Source organism: Oncorhynchus mykiss, chromosome 6 (genome assembly GCF_013265735.2).
Source record: "Oncorhynchus mykiss isolate Arlee chromosome 6, USDA_OmykA_1.1, whole genome shotgun sequence".
NCBI classification, from domain to species: Eukaryota; Metazoa; Chordata; class Actinopteri; order Salmoniformes; family Salmonidae; genus Oncorhynchus; species Oncorhynchus mykiss.
In genome coordinates, this window is record NC_048570.1 from 35592793 (window position 1) to 35617633 (window position 24841).

At 48.0% G+C, this 24841-nt stretch overlaps 1 protein-coding gene across 15 annotated transcripts in view; it reads left to right on the forward strand.

Moving 5' to 3' along the window:
• LOC110525852 (armadillo repeat protein deleted in velo-cardio-facial syndrome homolog) overlaps positions 1 to 24841 on the forward strand; it is a 233601-nt gene that overhangs the window by 86353 nt on the left and 122407 nt on the right. For 14 of the 15 annotated variants that reach the window (XM_036979987.1, XM_036979986.1, XM_036979992.1 and 11 more), the window contains exons 2-4: positions 13697 to 13805; positions 23265 to 23357; positions 24068 to 24350. In XM_036979987.1, coding sequence (XP_036835882.1) covers positions 24126 to 24350 — 225 coding nt within the window. In that variant the 5' untranslated portion in view covers positions 13697 to 13805; positions 23265 to 23357; positions 24068 to 24125. The remainder of the gene's footprint in view (positions 1 to 13696; positions 13806 to 23264; positions 23358 to 24067; positions 24351 to 24841) is intronic. The other variant, XM_036980000.1, reaches the window with a different exon arrangement.

Genomic DNA, 24841 nt, shown 5'->3' on the forward strand with positions numbered 1-24841 from the left:
AGGAGCAGAATGCATTGGCTGGTACATGAACTGTACATCATTGAGAAATTGGATCGGTCTGTCTATTCCGAGTCTGTCTCTGGGATGCTCTATAATTGCGATTTCCCCCAAACGTTCTTCTGTTACCGTCTAGGTTTGATGCCATTGACTTTATGTATGCCAGGAATCATTTGGCACATTTACCTTACAAAACAATGTCATTGTACGCTCCCGAAATGACCATCCCTGCCTGTTTGATTTCACAATTGTATTTATTATAGATATAATAACGGCTCAGAAATGATCTCATGAAGAATGCAGTAACCCCATTTAAATATGGGACACTCGTTGACCTGTTGGAATATCATTATGAATGAGGCAAGTTGTCAATTTAGCCTTAAGGTGTATCCACTTCCAGGTCCTTCTTGTAACAAGGGCATTGTTCTTTGGTTGATAAACCCTCCTTTGAAAGGAAATCTTTTCTCTAATCATTCTTTTTGGCAATCCATTCAGATCGTGGGTCAGTCTCTCCCCCTGACGGTCTCTGTCTCTCCCTCTGTGTTCTTCAAAAGGCGTGTTTTTGCAGCCGCATGCACTGCAGCAGGAGACACTGTTCTGATCAATACTGTGCAGTTTGAGTAATGGGGGAAATATGACAGGGATTATCTCTCTGAAAAGCCCCTAATGGATATGAATCTCTTGTCCAGTGAACAGTCAATAATCAGTAACAGACCGGGCATAGCATCAAGCATGGCGAATCAGTCAATCTTTCAACGTCATCATCCACTGCTCTCCTATCAAGGTTTTATTTTGGTTAATAGACACTTATTAGAGTGCGCTCTCAGGTGAGATCAGCTCCTCTTGCCCGCTGCACCTGCATTCCTCAATGTCATTGAGACCGATAGTCCCAAACAAGCGCGACTGATGATTTCGGTTGATGGACAGTGTGCTGGGGCTGGTTGGGTGAGTCACAGCAGTTTCCTGCTCTGGCTACGTTTCCTCTCCATCTCCAGGTGCCTTAACATAGTTACTCCGGCACCATAACAAGTCAACCTCCGGTGGCGGGGCGGCGGCATGTCAGTCGTCCTGACGCTTTGTGCGAGTGAGTTAAAACCAAATGTAAAGCGAAAGATTCGTATGCGAGTAGAGAGAAAATGTGTGTGCAGGTGTTAGTATCAGTGTCCTGGCCACACACAGCCTGACGCTCTCCTTGAAGAGCACAGCAGCACTTTATCCTGCCGGGGACCAACAGTCAGACCCCACGGGACCCAGAGGCTCAGCAGGGTCAATAGAGATGCACTGCCCTATCTGGGGAATGTGACAGGACCTAATTCAGCTATTTGTAATGTTCTTTATTTCCCCAACGGCGCAGGAAAGGAATGGCCGGTCAGGTGGTATGAGCAGTGTGCCGCAGTTAAAAGCCATGACTTTGAAAGGAGATCTTCTGGGTGCGAACCATATAAGTTGTATTAGCCTGTGAAATTTGTTGTTGTAGTGTTTTTAAGCTTTTCTTTACATAATGCAATCGATTAACTGGGAAGTACTTTGTGCTCCAGAAATAATCCCCGTATTAGTTTTTAATGTGTAATACGTTTGGCTCTGTCGAACTTAGAGAAATCACAGAGGAATGTGAAATGATAAGGTTGGCTTTGGTCGTTAGCCAAGTTGGCTTGTTATTGTAGCGTCCGCATGATATCTGCAGTGGTGTAGTTGGCCTTGGTAATTAGACAGTACCTTCACTCACAATCAGGATGCTTTGGCTCCTATGCTGTGTTTTGCTGCATTGTGAGTGTAGAGCACCCACCCCACTCCTACACTGATTCCAGGCAGCATCACTGAGGTGTGTCTTAAGGGCTCGGGGGAACACAGAGTACAAAGTCTTCCTCAGATCTGATTTTAATACCAAGGAATAGAAATTGGCAGCCGAATTGGATTTATTTTTTCTAAAAACAAGTAATGACATTGTGTTTTGAACCGATGAATTCATGTAACCCATAGAGATCCTATTATAGGATCTCTATGATGTTGCCTGGCTCTGTGTGGTATTCCCCATGCTGTCCCTGTGGCCTTTCCTCTAAGTTTCTCCGATCCGTCTTGGGACAAGGCGACGTTTTATTAATTGGTGTTCCTGAGCAGACCGCCTGCTCCACCCCACATGACCGAGCCAAGGGTTTGCTGTAAAATCTCCAAGATGGCTCTAAGTAAATCTCCCATCTTTGAATAGATTAAGATGGAATTGTTGTGAAGGATGAGAGGAAGAAATATTCTGTTTTATAGACTCACCGGAGATCTCGCACTTTCTCATGCTGTATGAAGTTGTGTGTTTTCTGTTTTCAGCTGTGTTGGATGTGTTCAGCTGAGCGTGGTACATTCTTGTTGTCCTAGACATTTTGTAGTGGCAGCCGGTCTTTGTCATCCCGTGTTAAAACCCTCATATCGCAGTTTGCTGTTATGTTGCACCTGACGTTTGGTTTGAGCACTTGAGATAATTCCAGGTTTGTCTCATTTTAATGTCACAGAGAGGGATGCTACAGAACTCACAAACGTCTGCCAAATGGATATGGTCTCTATCTCTAACACTCTCTCTCTCTCATGGATTTGTCTTCTGCTTTTCAATGCCTGGTGTTTGTCAGCTGTGATGTACCTGTTTTGATACCTTTTGAGTAGTCGCCGGCTTACCATCAAACCATGACCACGAGAACCACAGGACAACATGACATGGAACGTAATCACACCAACATTCTAGTACATTCTTGTTGCTTTGCATTGCCATCACTGTGGTGGATACAGTATTTATTTTTCAATGTAGGTCTATAGTGTTGTTGTTTATCACTTACTTGGCTATCTTCACAATAGCTCTTGGAATACAAAATAGCATTGTGGTCTGTTTGAATGAAAATAAATATATTGTAGTTGGCATGAAACACTGAATGATTCTATTGGGAAACAAGGTTTTGATTGTTGGTGTGTCCAGGCTAAGTCCCAAAGCCCTGACACTGGCTGTAAATTGTACCTATAAAACTCAGGCATTACTGAAATGCATTGGCAGCCTCAAGTTGGCCTGGACTGTGGGTTCTACTCAATCTATTCCTGGTAACGGGGAGTTACCAGGGTCAGTTACAGAATAACAATCTTCCGTTTGTCTCTTAACAATTCATATGAATTGCACATTCATTCATGCATGGCCAACAAATATGTAATAAAACAATTGCAACCAAAAGCCCAGAGTCTGTTCAGTAAAGGAGCGGGATGATGGAATCTGTCTGACGACTGACTGACTCAGCAAGACTGTCGTGACGATCATTAATGTGATGACTGTTATTTATTGAAAAATGACCTATGTTTAATTGACAATCAATTAAATGAATAATGTAACAACTAACTCATTTAGGGGGTGGGGGGTGGCCTGGCTTATCCTCAAACATTTGCCTAGCCAATGGGTGTCTTTTTTGATCCTCAGCAAGGAGAGTCATGACAACTGGTTGTCTGTCTCAGTTAACCACCTCTCCCTCAACAACCTCCCCTCTCCAGAGAAGAACCACAGTGCCTGGAAGAAAAATAATATCCATGAAACATTCATGAGAATCCCATTACCTCCTACATCTTTTCCCTCATCCCTCGGTCTTCCGTTAAACCTCCCGCCTCTCAGAAAGCCCATCTCAATTGGTTTCTGGCACATTGACCTTTTGACATGTACCAACACATGTGCAGTGGTCCCTGCAGCAGATGCTTAAACCGGTGTGATTAGAATTATTATTTGGCACGTCCAGTTTTGATTGACGCAACAGTCAGCGTTTTTTTTCTCACAGAAACAGTTTTACTCAAACACAGTCCTATTATTTGTAAGGAAAACAACAATGAAGGCAATGCGAGCGCCAGCCAGGGGGGAAAGCTTTGCGCTAGACTGTGCAAATGTCTGCATACTTGATCATGGGAAACGCTGGGGAGGTTCTTGGGCTCTCATTGAAGAGAGAAGTTTGTTAGGTACAGTAAAGTCTCAAACACCAATTCTCGGCAACAGTTAAATGGGCTACTTTTATGTGAATCAATGAGGAGGTGGAACACACCTCAATTCAAACTGTTAGAAATTATTTTCTAAGTTATGTTTTCTAATTTACAAGTTGAAATATAGCCTATAGATAAATAGCATGAAGTGTGTCTTGGTTCGAGGGCAGTGTGGGTAACTGTCCTGTTGCGTCACATTTTGGAACAGTGAGAGCATTCTGACATCACAGAATTGGGGGGGGGGTTAGAGATATTTGGCACTCACGTGAAAAGGTTAATGCATGTGGTAGAGATTACAACTGTCCAGTGTTTTGAAGCAGGGATGCTGATCTAGGATCAGTTTTGCCTTTTAGTTTAATGAATAAGATGGGATACCAGAGTACTCCTACTCAGAGCCACTTGGTGAATACAGGCCCAGCATAATTAATAATACTGACAAACTATATAGATTACATTTACACTAAAGTCTGTGGCGTGTAGAGGGATGGCAGACCTAAATACTTACACCATCTCAAATATGCCCTAAGCAAGCCATACTCTGGATCTATGAATACTAAGAACTCAATGAAGTCAAGTGTGAGCATTTCTATTTAAAGGTACACTGGGTTAATTTGGCTTTAACACTTCCCTGATTTAGTCTGATATCAAGACACACAGTTTCAGCATCGGTGAACTGTGTTTTCAGGGTGTATTTCTCCAGGATATGCTTTTTACAATCTACTGTCACTGTGTCTCAAATATTGTTAACCAATTCTCCTTATAGCGCACTACTTTTGTTGAAGGCCCACAGGGCGCAGTTCAGATGTAGTGCACTAAAGAGGTAATAGGGTGCCATTTGGGATTCAACCTCTGGCTCCAGCTATCTGAGTAACGTATAATGCGTTCTATTTAAGCCTCAAATTCTTTTTGAACACCTATTTGGACGAGGAGGTTCATTATTCCTCCTGAATGACTGACGGAATGGAAACTGAATTCAAATAATTGAAAGTGCAACTACCTGCATTTACTTCTGGGATAATCTAAGGAGGACTTTGTTTTTTTCTGGCTGAACAATCACATGTGACTAGAAGAACAAAACAGGAAGACCTACAGCGTGTGGTTAGAAATCCATACAGCCAGGGCTGTAAAGAGCAGTACTAACCGAGTAGCCGTCATCTTGTTTTGTGCTCACAGTTTCCGGTGACCAGTGGTTTGCAGTTAATGACAGTGGAGCTGCCTCTCCTTTCCGTGGCCAGCTCAGGAAATGGTGAATTACCCAGCGTTCTATAAATACGTCTTTTTTTTTCTTACTGTAGTGGTGGCCAATTACGTTGGGCTGACTGCTACAGCTTCCTGCTGTATGCGCTAGCCCTGGAATGAAATGCAGTAGTTGACTTGGACAGCATCACTCAACTCCTGTTAAAGGGTTCATTGGTGATTTAGTAATTGCTTTCTCTGTAGGCTAGAGATTTCAACATTTTCGAAGATGAGGAGAAAAGTGGAGACACGCACTACATGACCAAAAGTATGTGGACACCTGCTCGTCGAACATCTCATTCCAAAATCATGGGCATTAATATGGAGTTGGTCCCCCCTTTTGCTGCTACAACGGCCTCCAGTCTTCTAGGAAGAAGATGTTGGAACATTGCATCCATTCAGCCACGATCATTAGTGAAGTCAGCACTGATGTTGGGCGACATAGGTGACTAGAAGTCGGCATTCCACTTAATCCCAAAGGTGTTCGATGGGGTTGAGGTTAGGGCTCTGTGCAAGCCAGTCAAGTTCTTCCACACCGATCTCGACAAACCATTTCTGTATGGACCTCGCTTTGTGCACGGGGGCATTGTCATGCTGGGTCTTGCCCAAAATGTGCCACAAAGTTGGAAGTACAGAATTGTCGAGAATGTCATTGTATGCAGTAGCGTTAAGATTTCCCCTCACATGAACAAAGGGACCTGGCCGAACCGTGAAAAACAGCCCCAGACCATTATTCCTCCTCCACCAAACTTTACAGTTTGCACTATGCATTGGGACAGGTGTTGTTCTCCTGGCATCCGCCAAACCCAGATTCGTTTGTCGGACTGCCAGACAAACGCGTGATTCATCACTCCAGAGAACATGTTTCCACTGCCCCAGAGTCCAATGGCGGCGAGCTTTACACCACTCCAGAAGACGCTTGGCATTGCGCATGGTGATCTCAGGCTTGTGTGCGGCTGCTCGGCCATTAAAACCCATTTCATGAAGCTCCCGATGACAGTTATTGTGCTCACGTTGCTTCCAGAGGCAGTTTGGAATTCTATAGTGAATGTTGCAACCGAGGACAGATTTTTACGCACTACACACAAACACTCAGCGGCCCCGTTCTGTGGGCTTGTGTGGCCTACCACTTCGTGGCTGAGCCGTTGTTGCGCCTAGACATTTCCACAATAACAGCACTTACTGTTGACTGGGGCAGCTCTAGCAGGGAAGAAATTTGACGAACTGACTTGTTGGAATGGTGGCATCCTATGACGGTGCCACGTTGGAAGTCACTGAGCTCTTCAGTAATGACATTCTACTGCCATTGTTTGTCTATGGAGATTGCTTGGCTGTGTGCTTGAAGTTGTCCACCTGTCAGCAAGGGGTGTGGCTGAAATAACTGAAACTTCTGTGTGTGTGTACACACACACACACACACACACACACACACACACCTCGTCTCTGTTTTATATGTAACCCCCCCCTTCTCCTCTGAGTGGTCTGAAGCTAATTAGCAAGGCTGGCTGATTAAACGATGACAGGAGATGTCATTGTCTGTGTCATGGTCTTAATAACGACCTTCACCACACACACTCTACACATGCAGTATAATGCCCTAGAGCTTATAGCTCCACTGTCAGGCTCCAGTTTCCTTTACTTCATTTGTTTGTTGCAGTGATTAACAGTGATTAGACTTAACAATTCTCACCAATTGAATATGTTGTTTCTTCCCTCAGCCAGTGCTCTTATTTGCTCGCCAACAATATGTCCTTCTTAATTAAATGATAATTGGTGTGAAACATGTTTATTGTCGTCTAATGAACTGTAACCCCCCCTCCCCCAATCACCTTCTATGTAATGTTATGACAGCGTGACAGTACCAGTCCCCTCACACTGCACAACCACAGCCAGGAATAGACCTAGACTGTATCCCAAATGGACCCATGTTGCCTACTGCCTATATAGTGCACTACTTTTGACCTGGGCTTTGGTCAAACGTAGGGCAGGGGATAAGGTATAATTTTGGGGGACAGCCTTAGAGACGATAATGTCCTCTCAGCAGCTTTTGATCTCCTGGCTGCCGACCAACACATCTCTCATCCTAACCTGAGATCAAGTCCTGCTTCCCTCCGTGGTCTCTCTGGATGGATTCCGATGAGAGCAGAGCCCTGCACATACCTTCCTGGGTTGCAGTACTTGGTGTTACATAATTGAACAGTACAAGGTTTAGGCTGCCCTGTCAAGCACAAATCCCAGCACGGATCTTTTATTCAAACTGGCAGCGTGTAAACTCCTCCTTGCTGACTTCTGTTGCTCCATCAGGTAGACTGATCATCCATATGTTCTAGATGAGAACGGGGCTCTGGGATGAATTCACAATCAGCCTCTCAGGTTCGGACAGGCACACATGTAAGCGCACACAGAGGGCTCCCGAGTTGATGCCCATTCAACATTTTATTTTCACTAAACCTAACTCTAACTCTAACCCTAACCCTAAAATAGCCTTTTCCTGGTGGGGACCAGCAAAATGTCCCCACTTGTACAAATTGTCATTGTTTTACTATCCTTGTGAAGACTTTTGGTCCCCACAAGGATAGTAAAAACCCCAAAACATACACATGCATGCTGCAGTCAGTTGGTCTCCCACCACTCCTGTCTAATCACTGTCTGATCTGACTCCCAGTGCTGTCTTTGAAGTGTGTGTAGTAATGAACACTGGTCTGAACACTGACATGGTTTTATACTGCAACTGTTGCGGTCCATTTCAGGGAAAACCTTTGACCCTTTTTGCCAATTTTTGTTGTAAATTCTTCTGGCTGGAGTCCAGATTTGGTTCTGTGTATCCGACATTAGCCTCAATTTAATGTTTGATAATTACTATCAATAATATCAGAAAGTATATTTTTCTAGAGTAAAAAATTAAAAATGGAGGCGTATTTTTGTAGGCTCTATTGTAGGTCTTGAGTTGTTGCGTCGACACTAATTGAACCTTTCTTCACAGTGGAACTGTGTTGTCCCAACTAGGAATATAATTCATTCCCCTTTTAGAACTCGAGCCTCCAGTGTTCTTATGAAACTCCTTCACCTTTAGAACCAGAGCTTCCGGTGTCTATATAGAACTCATTCACCTTAACTAGAGCCTCCAGTGTTCTGTTTTGCGTGAACCTATGAGGAGTACAGATGTACGTGGCAGAGAGGTGATGCGTGCTGTGATGTAATCAAACAGCAATCTCAGACAGAGTGGCTTGGAGTGCAAACATTGATTATTCTCTCACTGCTACTGGGGGCATGCCAATCCCTGTGAAGATCATAGAGGGGAGGTTGAGGGGGTGGGTGGCATTTGATGAAATTCCATCTGGTATCTGATGAAATGAGATGCTAGAGATGCTAAAACCTCACTGTTTTGGGGCTGACTCTGGCCCTGTTGGAGTACTTTAGTAATGCATCCATCCTCCCAACCTTCAAGTATTCACTGATTTTTGAATTAGCTGGATTGGTGGAAATAACAGGGTGGTAACCTTGCCTCAAGGAAACAAGGAAAGAATGATGCGGTATTGGAACAGGGTCATGGAGAAACTCCTCTGCTCTTTCTGTTGTAGCCTCTGCTGTCCTCTGACACTCTAAGGGCCTCCGGATCCACAAACATCCCTGTTAAGTCAGCTTTCTCTTCCTTCCCACAATCCTTCAGATTTTAGAGCGCTCTGCCAATTTGTTTTGGCAGGAAATCTTTTCGCCGTTGGGGCATTTTCGATCTGTCTCCCTGTCGCTCTCCACCTCAGTCTGAGTTTTGATGGGCCTGCCTGGCTGCAAGGTCTTTTTTCCCTCCCTGTCTCTAATAGAGGGATGGGAAAGCTAGCTGGCGAAGGTCAGCTCTGGGATAAACGCTCAGCAGCCTCAAATTGAACCATTTCTTTCTTTCTTTTTTTCTGATGTTGGCAGCCCCGTCAGCCGGCTGCATCTAATGATGATGGGCTGTAATTTTCAGCTGGAATACTCAATTAGATGCTCAGGTCTGCAGGAGCTTGGAACTCACTGGCTTCACAATGGGAAGGACAGACATTTCTCTGTACAATATTTCGTCTGGGATTTTTTTTCTCCATCAGCGCGAGGTGGATGGATTACCTGGATACATGGAAATGTGGTAGGCTTTCTCCTAACCCCTCAAAAATAACGTCAGGATCAGGGGGATCAGAATGTCATTTCTTTCCGGCCCTGATTATGCCCTTTCCTGACGCTTGACACAGAGGCACTGGGGAGACGTGAGCCGTGATGATGAGTAGGACAAATACGTAATACCCAGAGTGCCAGCATGCAGCACCACGTCTGAATGGGATGACGGCTAAGCCCAGGCTTTCAATAAAGGTCGTCTCACCTGAATGAGGTTTGGGGGGGGGGGCCTCGCCACAAGACTCCACCTGTAGGCAAGTGAGAAGCCTGCTGGATTTAAGAGCACATTGTAGAGGTCATAGTTATTTGTATTCGAAGTTAATGGACTACTAGTCTTTGAGGAATATTTAATATGTGAAGGTCATTTGTTATTGGCAGACGTGGACTGTATCCTTTGGAGAGTTTGCTCAATACAGTTTCACCATACATTCCTTCAGATTGGACTGGTCCTATGCAGCGGGCTCATTCAGAGCAAACGGAAGTGGACAAAGTCCATAAAAGCCATGAGGGCTTCCGTAGAATAGTATTTCAGTCTTGGTTACAGTACATGGTAATATTTAGATGTGGTCTAGTGTGCTTGTCAGCATGCTATTCACACTGGTATGTATTTACTCATCCTCTTGGACACAGTTAGGGAAAACATTTTATGTGTATGGTTACATTTACTGTATTGGATAGGGGCTGAGCTACTTAAATAGAACATTTTCAAGATAAGTCACTGTGACTATAAGTAATCTCAAGTAATTTATGAAATGTAATATTGTCTACCTGGTGACACACACACACCTCTCTACCTCTCCACTGATCTATCACTGATATCAGGGAGGAGGAGTGCTGCAGGGTAGAGGATATTTTAACTTGGCCACTCATACCTGCCAGCTCCCCTCCCAGAAAACCCTGCATTGCCTTGGTGACAGCGCAGAGAAGCGACCAGATCAATCAGCCAATCCCCAGATGGGATGTGTCCCAAATAGAGAGCACCGTGTTCCCTATATAGTGAAATACTTTTAACCAGAGCCCTATATAGTGCAGTATCTAGCCATTTGGGACACACAACCATCTGTCAGCCAGGGCCCCAACCCATTCATTATTAATTTGAGAATTACACTGGGGCCTCCTCCAAATGGTGCGGGGCGTTGTGACAAGTTGTGATAGAATATGCAAGGTTCTGCATAATGTAGGATTGAAAAACAGTAGTCAGTACAGTATCAGGAACTAACATTTACACAATATTTCTTCAGTTAGCTGCAGTGCCGGGATAGTGATGTTAGGGGTGACACTTAGTCATGCTGGTGGTGTGTCATAGATGGACTGACTCACGTCTGGCGGGAAGGTTTTTAACAGGATAGACTGTATAGCATAGATTTATTTTTTTAAGGGATCACAATAACTTGATTCCCTCTTCAATCATTCTTTTGTCTGCATGACAAAACCTGGAGAGATTGGGGCACTTAAAGGGAGTTTATCACATTTTGTTTAAAAGGCGTGTTGCCTAAGTGCCACTTTGTTCAGTTATTGTGTGCATTGGGTATAATCTCCCATTTGGAAGTTCTCTATCGGGGGCTCGCCTTGCCTGGGCTGTGACTGGAGAGTGGTGTGGTAACTAATGCAGCCTGGACACAGGCTTAGCTCACCTTTCTGATGTTTGTCCCAGAAATCCAAGGTGCTCTAAGCATAAATGTCCTTTAAGAGAAGAAAGAAGCATTCCCTGGAGAGGTATTCTAATCCTGCACAGAACGAGAAAGTTGGAAAAAAAAAATGCAGGATTTACTTGAGGGCCTTGCCGATCATAGTTAATAAATGCAGGATTTACCTGAGGGCCTTGCCGATCATAGTTAATAAATGCAGGATTTACCTGAGGGCCTTGCCGATCATAGTTAATAAATGCAGGATTTACCTGAGGGCCTTGCCGATCATAGTTAATAAATGCAGGATTTACCTGAGGGCCTTGCCGATCATAGTTAATAAATGCAGGATTTACCTGAGGGCCTTGCCGATCATAGTTAATAAATGCAGGATTTACCTGAGGGCCTTGCCGATCATAGTTAATAAATGCAGGATTTACCTGAGGGCCTTGCCGATCATAGTTAATAAATGCAGGATTTACCTGAGGGCCTTGCCGATCATAGTTAATAAATGCAGGATTTACCTGAGGGCCTTGCCGATCATAGTTAATAAATGCAGGATTTACCTGAGGGCCTTGCCGATCATAGTTAATAAATGCAGGATTTACCTGAGGGCCTTGCCGATCATAGTTAATGAAACATTACCCGGCTGATTGTGAACCGTGGAGCTTATTTGGTCTGTAGTCTAAAAGCTGTTTGGAAATGCTGACAAAAAGTGATGCATTGGTGATGGGACCAGCTACAGTGATAACCTCCCCTACAAACAGAACCAAAGACAAACCAGCAGGTTATGGCCGTAAGGAGCAGTTGTACAGTTTGTCTACCCATGCCAAGGCTTGTCTGATTTAATCAGTACTGAAACCTTTAAAGACTCCCTGCCCAGCAGTAGCAGTGCCCTCCTGTCCTGTCAGGTTATTAGACCCACTGCTAGAGGACACTCCCTAATCCGTTAGACAGTTTCAAGTCCAATTGCTCTTCAACAGAATGGGATAACCATTTACTGTACAAATTAGGTTGTTGGGGGGAGGGGGGGGGGACTAGGTTAGTACACTGACCTATTCTGCTACAGGGGAGAGTGACAGACTGAGGTGTGTGTGTGTGTACATGCCAGTGGCGGTCAATGCCGTTTGATGGAGGACGATTTAGTTTTTTCATGAGCATGGCCTTATTTCTATTACAGATATTGGAGGACTCATTCATATTCCATTCACCCAGTTAAATGTAACAGCGATAGATTTAGGCTACTACATTATACTCAAATTTGTCTCTATATCCATCATGAGGTTGCTACAACCTAGCCAATGAATGAACGTTTACAATGTAGGTGCACACAGGTTGAGAGAGAAATTTGAGATGACAGTGACACATGGACAGACAGTGACACATTCAATACCGCCTCGCACACTCTTGCCTGCATCTAGCTGATAGAGGGTGTAATCATAAGTCCAACAATTGCAAAATAGAGTTTCTATTGGACAAATTCAGGTATGTTTATCCTTGTTTTGTTCCGTTTTAAGAAATGTTATAAACACAATTGGTGGAATGAATACACCCCTGATCACGTGTAAACACAGTTCACTTTCGTAACAGTCACGTTGTATTCCTTCTCGCATATATGCGCTCTCCTCCTCTGATCTTTTCCCTTCGTCACTTGTGGACTTCAGTGCAAAACACATCTGTTGTTTGTGACCAGGCGAGGGAACCTTTCTAGGCCAAACCATATAACTGCAAAGTAGCTTAGCTAAAGTAGCGTCATCGTCAACATAGCTAATAGAACTAACGCGTTAGTAAACTTGCTAAAATCATGCAGTAACGTAAGTGTACAGTCAGTAAGCTGTTTAGCACTTACACCGGCGGGCCCCGGTTGCAATAAATTAGTAAAACGAAAGCTTACCTTGACTTGAAATAGTTTGTGTTGTTGGATAGTCATAACCAGCAAGCTAACATAGCATCCCTATGATTGGTTGAGTAGGCTAAACTAGCTAGCTGCTTTTGCCAGCTAAGTAAGTGAAAGTGAAAAAAATTACGTCTCTTGCTTCTCAATTTTGGAAAAAATTACTTTCTTCAACTGTCTTTCTCTCTTTGACTCAACTACTCACCACACTTTATACATTGCAGTGCTAGCTAGCTGTATCTTGTGGTTTCAGTACTAGATTCATTCTCTGATCCTTTGATTGGGTGGTTAACATGTCAGTTCATGCTGCAAGAGCTCTGATAGGTTGGAGCACGTCCTCCGGAAATTTTCATAATTACTGTGTAAGTCTACAGAAGGGGGTGAGAACCATGAACCTCCTAGGTTTTGTATTGAAGTCAATGTACCCAGAGAAGAACGGAAGCTAGCTGTCCTCCAAGTACAGCATGGTGCTACCCTACAGAGTGCTGTTGAGGCTACTGTAGACCTTCAATGCAAAATAGTATGTTTAAATCAATTATTTGGTTACTTGAATATATTTAGTATAGTTTTATCTAAAAAGGATAACTTTTTAAAAATGTTTTACAATTTCTATTTTTATGAAAATCACGGAGGAAGATGCTCCTCCCCTTCCTCCTCTGAGGAGCCTCTGCTAGTACCTGTGTGTGTGTGTGTGTGTGTGTGTGGTGTGTGTGTGTGTGTGAACCTGCAGCGGTTGTATTATGTAAAGGGATATGGTTGTTTGGTTGATTATTTATTTCCCCATGTCCTTGTTTTCGCTTCGCTGCAGCTGCTCTGTGAGAGAGATCTCCCAGGTGGATCGTAGCAACGCGTCAACTCTAATAGAGCCTCCCCCAGTCCACTCCCCAGCCATCTGACAGACCCAACAAACATCAAAGGTAGCTACCCCACTCTGCCACTCTTCTCGCTCTCTCAGTCTCTCTGCCTGCCTGCAAAAATTTTCTATTGAACACATCATTGAGTCTATTAACTGACAGAGGGGCTTTTTTGTAACCTGAGGAATACTGTGTACCTTTTGCTGCTGTCTTGTCTCTTTTTGATATGACTTGCCTTCATTCTGTTGTTATTTCTGATGTTTGAAGTAGGTAGTGTGGTTTTGGATACTTTAAGTTGACAGTAATTGCAATGTGGATTTCGTGCACTTTGAAAGATGTGCTCCTTTTTTTCATCTTGGCTGTAATTACTGGCATCACATGTATTCTCTCTAATTGATTGTGATGTAACCGATATAGAAAATACTTTATCTACATATCAGTGATGCCACACATTCTGGCTAATATGATGAACTAGCTTACTGAAAATACTGTCCAGAGAGAGATGATGTATACAATGTTGGTCTAAACTGGTAAGAGGTAGACCTAGCTGTACCCCGTATGTTGAGAGACGAGCTGCTCTGGGAGCCCACTCCCTCTGTGAAAGCATGAGAATAGACTTATATTGTGTGTGTGGAAATACGAGTAAAAATACCAGTGTGTGTGTGTGTGACTGTGTCGGTCTCAGGGTTTCCACACAGAGAAGAGCTTCAAAGATAAAAGGTGGAAGAAAATTGATGGTAAACAATTGCTTATTTTCGTAGCTTTTTAAACTTTTCAGCAATGGTTCACCACACTCCTCGCTAAGCTTTGCTTATCCTGGCATCGCTATACCCACCAGTGGATTATCATTCACTTTACATTTCCATAGAGGACAGGCGCTTTGAATCACAAATTGGAGGAAGGATACTGAGGATAGGGTGGCTGAGAGTGTTTTTTTTTTGGCTCAATGAGAGAAAAAAACAATCTTCTGTGTGGAAGCCCTGAGACCAAGGCGGTCACACACACAAATCTTGAGTCAAACGAGATTACCTGTTCTGTTACCAAGCTATTTAAAACGTCTGATAGGCTTTTGTTAGTACCGTTGCGTTTTTAATCCCTTTTAGAATATTAGGCATTAGAAGTGACTGTGTTCTTGGAAGCTAATGGCCTGCTGTGTTGCCAGAGCCAATACCTATTAATCGCTAATGCTAGCCTTTCTTCATTCTCACTCCGACTGCCATTTGTGCAGCACGCAACTCATAATGAAGCACTCTTCTCTCTCCATTACCCTTGTTTTTCTATGGAAATGTTCTCCCAGCTCAGAGTGGACGATGAGAGCACAAAATTAAATACTACCCTTTTTTTTTATCCAGTCTCAAATGAAAATATTACCCTTCCCCTGTTATTTTGTCCTTTCATACTTTCTCTGTTTTTAGACAAAATGTTGAAAACCCCAACACTGAAGGTATAATGTAAAACTGTCGTGTTTAACCATAACCTCCCTATTTTGGATGGAATTTTCTTCAAGTTTGAGAATAATTCCAGCAATCTTCTGGCCATTCAACATGCTACAAGACTCCTGAAGCCTAAACTGAATTTCTGACATTAGGATTAATCACTACTAGACTCAGTCATTCCCACATAAATGGTTTGACATTTTGGACAATCTGAAAGAAATATCACAATCTGCATCCCAAATGGCACCCTATTTCATACATAGTGCACTACTTTTACCAGAACACTATGGGCCCTGGTCAAAAGTAGTGCACTATAAAGGGAAGAGGGTGCAATTTGCTATTTAGAATAAGGGCCAGGAATTCAGTGCTTGTTTACATTTCTGAATGATGCCTCCTAATGTCTCCAATTTGGCGTCTAATTGTTTGAATGTATTATCCATCAGAGAGCTCAGGTGGGCTGAGGGGCAGGCTGACTCCAACCGCACACGCACAGGATCAGGTGTTTTAGGTAGCCCTTTGTGCCATTGAGACCTCCCTTCTCAGATGGGCATCAGATGGGTTTAGACAAGGAATTAATTTAAGCTGCAATTATAGGCCCTTGAAATGGGGGACTTGACAGTCAGGTTTCCAGCCTATCCCTTTTAGCTCCATCAGGATACCAGGCACTGCTGGTCTCACTCAATTACCCTCAACAACCCTCCCCCACCACTCCCTACACACCAATTCCCCTGCACTCCTTCCTACTCAGCCCACCCCACATCTGGGGTTTGGGGGAGAGGGGGGGGGGGGGTCTCTATAATGCAATATAAAGCCAGGCTCTCTCTTTGTTCCTGGTTGAGTCCTCTCAAAGTGGGTCTTAATTAATTTGCACTGAACGTCTTAATGTATCATTCAAAGCTCTTTTGGAGGAGGCTATAATGCTAATGAGGCAATACTAATCCAACCTTGGTTTAAATTCTGACACTTTTTAAAGAAGTTGGGCTGAGGCTCAAAAGGCAGTAGCAGCAATTTGATTATATTTGTCCTATGCTCTCAAGGCGGAGTTAGGGTGGATGTGGGTGGCTATAGGTGTATTTGAATGCCCAAGGCTGTACACTGAACAGTGAAGGCCCTCGTCAAGATGTTTACTGAAATGACTGTAGCCCTTGTATTGCCATTTGACATTCCCTTCTAAAATTCCAAAAGACCTGGGCCCAGTTGCATAAAACATCTTAACTTAATTTCCCCCTTTTTTTTTTTTTTATTAAGTGAAAAAGTTAACGGTCCCATGAGCTCCTTACGTGCTTCATTCAGTATGGATATCAATGTAAACAGCATTTGTGGAGGATAGTGTTGCTTTCCTCTGCCCTGGTTGCAAAAGGAAAGGCACAATTTGTTATATATTTCCTCCATAATCCCCACAATGCGTATTAAAGTAGTGGACGGGAGGTATGCGCCATATCAGTTAAGGCTGATGGAACAGATCAGAATGTTTAGCATAAAATGTAGATCAACTATTATTTCTTAACATTTTAAGCTTAGTGATGTGCACGCAGCATTAGGCCTCCAAAATGCAATTTGCAACAAAACAGCATTCTAAAATGTGAACCACACATGCAAGGTTTCATGGACATATGGAAATATCCGTTAGAAATTTTGGAAGAGGGAAGATCTAAAGATGCGACAACTATCACGGGTTGCTAATATGACAAGGATAATGCCTTTGGCTGCTAGACAATGAAAGATAGTTAAAAGAAAACCAATAGAACAGGAGAAATTGTACAGTATAAGGAAGTATTTTATAAAATAATTGCCTTGTTTCTATGGTGTAATTTTGATTTGGCTACTTTGAAGCAAGGTAAGACATGCCTCATAATATGAAGTAAAACATCCAGGTTTCAGGAACAGGGAAATATAGCCGTGTTAATGACTGGCATAACTGTCTTCTGGTAGATGGAAAGATGGATTTTTCCCAGACCTCCGTGGTCTCCTGATGAGGTTTAAGCATTGTTCTGGACTTAGAACATCAAACACAGAACATCAAACACAACAAAAAAATTGACTGAGAGCAAAAAAAAGAAATCAAAAACCTACATGTGAATTTCTGACTCAGTTGACAGCCTCATTTATCAGTTTCAATAGTGGGCATACTATCGGCCTACTTGCACAGTACAGCTTGGTTTGGCGTGACTGTGAAAGACCAATATGGGATTAATCATTTTAGGTCATTCAGAGTGTACGTCACTGTTTCTCATACCATTTTTTTTACACGGGGTGCCTTTCCTTCACCGGGCGCGCCATTTGGGATTTGCAGAATACCCCTTCTCCAGGCACCACTACACCACTACAGCCAGCCAGAGTGCAACTGGCTGGCTGCATCTCCCCATCTGGACCACCACCACGCTGGAAGTGTGGGCGTGTGATTACATTTATTACCAGGCTATTTTGAGCACAATACAGGCCCAGGTTTGTGCTGTTAACACATTCATCCTTTAGGAAAAGCTCCGCACCGGCATAACTGGGACTCGGAGCAAGTGCTGCATTCTGCGTTCCCTCTGTGGTAGAATAGAATATATACTGCTTTTCCCTTTAAGAGTGGTTACCTCATTAGAGCAGTCAAATCTATCACATCCTTTGTGGAATTAAGTTAATTACGTTTTGATCTTTCAGCTTTGAATGTTATGAAAATGAGTTATCCCCTTTCTTCAGGAATGTTATCACCACACAATGTCATGCTTGGCATCCCAGTGTGTTTTGTACTTAGTGGCGTGGATAACAGGGGTGTTGGTTATTGGTGGATGGGGTTAAACATGGGGAGACATTGGAGTGATCTCGTCTCCCTGTCCCTTCAGCCCCAGACCATTAGCAAACATCTGCTGTGTAAAGTCTTAAACCAGCCCTGTGTTTTGAGGGGGGAATTGTTCAAATTCACTGCCTGGGTACTCTGGGCTATTTTCAGTGGCCAGGAGTTAACGGTAATGATAAGCTCTCTGGGCGTAGCTCACATGCCTTCCATATTCCCCTTGTGAATCAGGAGGGGAGCAGCTAGCTAGCGCCCAGGGTCCCTGCCCTGGCTCCCGTCCCCCTCTCCAGCCCCAAGGGAGGGTGAATCACTGGACTTAGCCTGTTCAGGAGTCTATCAACTGTGTCCAATCAACATGGCTCACTATCTGTCACTTTCAGCTGTCTCAAAACGTAGATAAATTGGTTGCCGCTAGGCTAGACAAGTATTATACTATATTTACCATAGACCAGAGCGACTATTTTGATGTTGAAAGCGGTGGCAAACATATCCAGTAAACCCCCACCCCACCTGATCTCTTTGAAAAGGAATAGTCCTGAAAAGTACAGATTAGGATTTGTGATTGTGGGCATAGCCTCAATCAGGCCTCTCATGTTTGTCTGTGTGGAGAAAGAAAACAACAAGGGAAAAGTCCCCGTCAACACCAAACTACCACTGCACCGCCACATCCCCTCACATCGAATCACTCCCTGACCCATCACCGGCTCAACTTCAAGTGACATGAGCTCCTCCATTCCACTTTACTTTGAGTGGTGTCAGACCATTCTCCATTCTGGATAAATAATTGATCAGCCAGAAACAAACATCAAAGGGGATTGTTCGCTTCAAAGGGAATAGGGGTCTCTCTCTCTGACTCTCACCCTCTAGTTCCTATAAGGATAACAGGGAGTTGTTTATATATGTGTGCATATGGACGCGCGCGCACATACATATTGCAATCCAACCTGCTCAGGATTCTCATCAACACATCTGCATCTCCTGCCATGCTAACGCTTTCTCTCTCTCTCCTATTCTCACGCTCGCTCTCCTTTTCTCACGCTCGCTCGCTCTCCTTTTCTCACGCTCACTCGCTCGCTCGCTCTCCTTTTCTCACGCTCGCTCGCTCGCTCTCCTTTTCTCACGCTCGCTCGCTCGCTCTCCTTTTCTCACGCTCGCTCGCTCGCTCTCCTTTTCTCACGCTCGCTCGCTCGCTCTCCTTTTCTCACGCTCGCTTTCCTTTTCTCACGCTCGCTCTCCTTTTCTCACGCTCGCTCTCCTTTTCTCACGCTCGCTCTCCTTTTCTCACGCTCGCTCTCCTTTTCTCACGCTCGCTCTCCTTTTCTCACGCTCGCTCGCTCGCTCTCCTTTTCTCACGCTCGCTCGCTCGCTCTCCTTTTCTCACGCTCGCTCGCTCGCTCTCCTTTTCTCACGCTCGCTCGCTCGCTCTCTCTCCTTTTTTCACGCTCGCTCGCTCTCCTTTTTTCACGCTCGCTCGCTCTCCTTTTTTCACGCTCGCTCGTTCGCTCGCTCTCCTTTTTTCACGCTCGCTCGCTCTCCTTTTTTCACGCTCGCTCGCTCGCTCTCTCTCCTTTTTTCACGCTCGCTCGCTCTCCTTTTTTCACGCTCGCTCGCTCTCCTTTTTTCACGCTCGCTCGCTCTCCTTTTTTCACGCTCGCTCGTTCGCTCGCTCTCCTTTTTTCACGCTCGCTCGCTCTCCTTTTTTCACGCTCGCTCGCTCTCCTTTTTTCACGCTCGCTCCCTCCCTCTGCCTCCGGCTCCCTCCCTCTGCTTCCGGCTCGCTCGCTCGCTCCCTCCCTCTGCCTCCGGCTCGCTCGCTCCCTCCCTCCTTCCCTCTGCCTCCGGCTCGCTCGCTCGCTCGCTCCCTCCCTCCCTCCCTCCCTCCCTCCCTCCCTCCCTCTGCCTCCGGCTCGCTCGCTCGCTCCCTCCCTCCCTCCCTCCCTCCCTCTGCCTCCGGCTCGCTCGCTCGCTCCCTCCCTCCCTCCCTCCCTCTGCCTCCGGCTCGCTCGCTCGCTCGCTCCCTCCCTCCCTCCCTCCCTCCCTCCCTCCGGCTCGCTCGCTCGCTCCCTCCCTCTGCCTCCGGCTCGCTCCCTCCCTCCCTTTGCCTCCGGCTCGCTCCCTCCCTCCCTTTGCCTCCGGCTCGCTCTCTGCCTCCGGCTCGCTCCCTCCCTCCCTCTGCCTCCGGCTCGCTCCCTCCCTCCCTCTGCCTCCGGCTCGCTCCCTCCCTCCCTCTGCCTCCGGCTCGCTCCCTCCCTCCCTCTGCCTCCGGCTCGCTCCCTCCCTCCCTCTGCCTCCGGCTCGCTCCCTCCCTCCCTCTGCCTCCGGCTCGCTCCCTCCCTCCCTCTGCCTCCGGCTCGCTCCCTCCCTCCCTCTGCCTCCGGCTCGCTCCCTCCCTCCCTCTGCCTCCGGCTCGCTCCCTCCCTCCCTCTGCCTCCGGCTCGCTCCCTCCCTCCCTCTGCCTCCGGCTCGCTCCCTCCCTCCCTCTGCCTCCGGCTCGCTCCCTCCCTCCCTCTGCCTCCGGCTCGCTCCCTCCCTCCCTCTGCCTCCGGCTCGCTCCCCCCCTCCCTCTGCCTCCGGCTCGCTCCCCCCCTTCTGGCTCGCTCGCTCCCCCCCCCACTTCCGGCTCGCTCGCTCTCCTCCAGGTCGCTCGCTCGCTCTCCTCCAGGTCGCTCGCTCGCTCTCCTCCAGGTCGCTCGCTCGCTCTCCTCCAGGTCGCTCGCTCGCTCTCCTTTTCGCTCGCTCTCCTTTTCGCTCGCTCTCCTTTTCGCTCGCTCTCCTTTTCGCTCGCTCTCCTTTTCGCTCGCTCCCTCCCTCTGCCTCCAGCTCACTGCCTCCAGCTCCCCCCCCCCCCCCCCCCCCCCCCCCCCCCTTCCAGCTCGCTCCCCCCCTTCCGGCTCGCTCCCCCCCTTCCAGCTAGCTCCCCCCCCCTTCCGGCTCGCTCCCTTCCGGCTCGCTCCCCCCCCCCCACTTCCGGCTCGCTCGCTCGCTCCCCCCCCTTCCGGCTCGCTCGTTCCCCCCGCTTCCGGCTCGCTCGCTCCCCTCCCTTCCAGCTCGCTCGCTCCCCCCCCTTCCGGCTCGCTCCCTCCCCCCCCTTCCGGCTCGCTCGCTCGCTCGCTCCCCCCCCCTTCCAGGTCGCTCGCTCGCTCCCCCCCCCTTCCAGGTCGCTCGCTCCCCCCCCCTTCCAGGTCGCTCGCTCGCTCTCCTCCAGCTCGCTCGCTCTCCTCCAGCTCGCTCGCTCTCCTCCAGCTCGCTCGCTCTCCTCCAGCTCGCTCGCTCTCCTCCAGGTCGCTCGCTCGCTCTCCTCCAGGTCGCTCGCTCTCTCTCCTCCAGGTCGCTCGCTCGCTCTCCGCTCGCTCTGCCTCCAGCTCCCCCCCCGCCTTCCAGCTCCGCTCCCCCCGCCTTCCAGCTCCGCTCCCCCCCCTTCCAGCTCCATCTCACGCTCGCTCGCTCGCTCTCCTTTTCTCACGCTCGCTCGCTCGCTCTCCTTTTCTCACGCTCGCTCGCTCGCTCTCCTTTTCTCACGCTCGCTCGCTCGCTCGCTCTCCTTTTCTCACGCTCGCTCGCTCTCCTTTTTTCACGCTCGCTCTCCTTTTCTCACGCTCGCTCGCTCTCTCTCCTTTTCTCACGCACGCACGCTCGCTCGCTCGCTCGCTCTCCTTTTCTCACGCACGCTCGCTCGCTCTCCTTTTCTCACGCACGCTCGCTCGCTCTCCTTTTCTCACGCACGCTCGCTCGCTCGCTCTCCTTTTCTCACGCTCGCTCGCTCTCTCTCCTTTTCTCACGCTAGCTCGCTCTCTCTCCTTTTCTCACGCTCGCTCGCTCGCTCTCCTTTTCTCACGCTCGCTCGCTCGCTCGCTCTCCTTTTTTCACGCTCGCTCGCTCTCCTTTTTTCACGCTCGCTCCCTCCCTCTGCCTCCGGCTCCCTCCCTCTGCCTCCGGCTCCCTCCCTCTGCCTCCCTCTGCTTCCGGCTCGCTCGCTCCCTCCCTCTGCCTCCGGCTCGCTCGCTCCCTCCCTCCCTCCGGCTCGCTCGCTCCCTCCCTCTGCCTCCGGCTCGCTCGCTCCCTCCCTCCCTCCCTCCCTCTGCCTCCCTCTGCCTCGCTCGCTCCCTCCCTCTGCCTCGCTCGCTCCCTCCCTCTGCCTCGCTCACTCGCTCCCTCCCTCTGCCTCGCTCGCTCCCTCCCTCTGCCTCGCTCGATCCCTCCCTCCGGCTTGCTCCCTCCCTCCCTTTGCCTCCGGCTCGCTCCCTCCCTCCCTCTGCCTCCGGCTCGCTCCCTCCCTCCCTCTGCCCGCTCCCTCCCTCCCTCTGCCTCCGGCTCGCTCCCTCCCTCCCTCTGCCTCCGGCTCGCTCCCTCCCCTTCCGGCTCGCTCCCCCCCCTTCCGGCTCGCTCCCCCCCCTTCCGGCTCGCTCCCCCCCCTTCCGGCTCGCTCCCCCCCTTCTGGCTCGCTCCCCCCCTTCCGGCTCGCTCTCCCCCTTCCGGCTCGCCCCCCCCCCCCCCACCCCCTTCCGGCTCGCTCGCTCCCCCCCCCTCCAGGTCGCTCGCTCGCTCTCCTCCAGGTCGCTCGCTCGCTCCCTCCCTCCCTCCCTCTGCCTCCAGCTCGCTGCCTCCAGCTCCCCCCCCCGCCTTCCAGCTCCGCTCCCCCCCCTTCCAGCTCCGCTCCCCCCCCCTTCCAGCTCGCTCCCCCCCCTTCCAGCTCGCCCCCCCTCTCCTTCCAGCTCGCTCGCTAGCTCTCCTCCTGCTCGCTTGCTAGCTCTCCTCCTGCTCGCTCGCTAGCTCTCCTCCAGGTCGCTCTCTCGCTCTCCTCCAGGTCGCTCTCTCGTGAGCTCTCCTCCAGGTCGCTCTCTCGCGAGCTCTCCTCCAGGTCGCTCTCTCGTGAGCTCTCCTCCAGGTCACTCTCTCGCGAGCTCTCCTCCAGGTCTCTCTCTCGCTCTCCTCCAGCTCGCTCGTGAGCTCTCCTCCAGGTCGCTCTCTCGCTCTCCTCCAGGTCGCTCTCCTCCAGGTCGCTCTCTCGCTCTCCAGCTCGCTCGCCCGCCCTCCAGCTTGACGGCCCGCTCTCCCGTCCGCTCGCTCGTTCTCCCGCCCGCTCGTTCTCCCGCCCGCTCGCTCGCCCTCTGTAGTTAGTTCAAAGTTGAGTTGATAGATGTCCTTGTGTGGTTTCAGACTGAATATAACATGTGTTATGAGTTTGTTATTGCTCAGTGATGTATCTCTTTCCCCACTTGACTTTCTGGACCTTGAAAACAATGCTGTCATATCTGTTTCAACCCGTCTGATCTGAAATCTCATTCTCTTCCCTTTTTTTCCCAGTTTTTCTTCCTTCTAACTATCAGGCTCTTCCACTCCGTGTCTGTACAGAGGGGGATGTCTGTTATCTAACTGCTCTGTCTACCAATCTACCAGGTGTGTATACATAACACCCTGTGCATGTGTGTGTTTGTGTGCACAGTTATGTGTATGACACTTGATGTACTGTATCCTTACTCTCATTTGTTACGTGATCAACTCCCTTGATATCATTCCACCTTCCATTATTGATACCAGTGTTTGACAATGACATAGGCTATACATCATTTTGTGTCTGTTTACGGAAGCTCGTGATGGGAACAGTATCATAGGCATGGTTGGCAAGTCAAGTTGGAGCATGCACATCTTGGGTGTATGCCTGTGGAAATGTACAGTGGGTGTCTTCCACATGCATCAATGCATGTACTGGAAATCAGCAGTTGCGTTGATGGAACTACCAGGTGAAGTAAGACAGACATTTGTGGAGGAAAATCACCTCATCCTGAACCACCGCCAATTGTCTATTTTGAAGATTGTTTGGTTGCAATTGTGTGCAATGCTCATCCATGTTTTGACACGTATGTGGGACTGTGTATTTGGCTCATACCCTTGGAACACACCCTCATTTCCCTGTAATTGGTGTTACAATCACAACACAATTGAATGTAAGTGGTTTTTTTTAATTGTATTCTTCTGTTTTCATGGGCATCTTCGTGTTTGGTAGAATACAGCCATCAAGCAACTTTGTCAGACAGGTTGAGTGTCTGTAATGACCTGGTGACCCTCTCCTTCTCTCCATCCCCTCCCTCCTGACCTACCTATTAAAGCTCAGCTCAGTCCAATCTAGCCCTGCTCCCCTGACTCAACTTCCGGCCACCCTCAGCCATGGAGGACTATGAGGTGTGCTCGACCGCCAGTATTCTGGCTTCGGTGAAAGAGCAGGAGGCGCGTTTCGAGCGTCTGACCCGGGCGCTGGAGGAGGAGCGACGCAACGTCTCCCTGCAGCTGGAGCGTTCCAACATAACAGCCGACAGGCTGGGAGGGACTGGGCCTAATGCTAACCTGCCACCCAACAGCCAACCCCTGGCCTGGCAGCAGGTGGTGATGCAGGTAAATCATGCCAGCACGCCCCGCCTGCCCGTCCCCCTAACTCCCTGCTTACTCCGACTATCTAGTCCCCCTCCATTTGAGCTGCTCTGGCTGCTCTCATTCCATCGCTCTACACCACCATATGTATTTGGCTCATTGCTCTCGAGGCGACGTGTGGTGAAGCCATCTCTTTCTCCTGGGCGGCTGGCAGCTGATCCAAGCCCTTATGTTATTCCTGATCTGTTGTGCTGCCTGGATAGTGATGTAATCATTACAATGTGATGTGGTGATCCCATCTCCTTCTACTCAGTGCTCTCTTGATATTGTTTTGTGGTCTTGCTGCTGATTGGATCGTGTCTGTTCATACAATTCTGCCTGTGGCTGAAGGACGTTTGGGTGTTGGTCGGGCGTTGGCTGGGCCTTGGACGCGCCTTGGCTGAGCCTGGGAGTGGAGTACGGACCTCTCTGGCTGGGGGTGTGTGAAAGGAGATGTGAAGTGAGGCAGACATGAT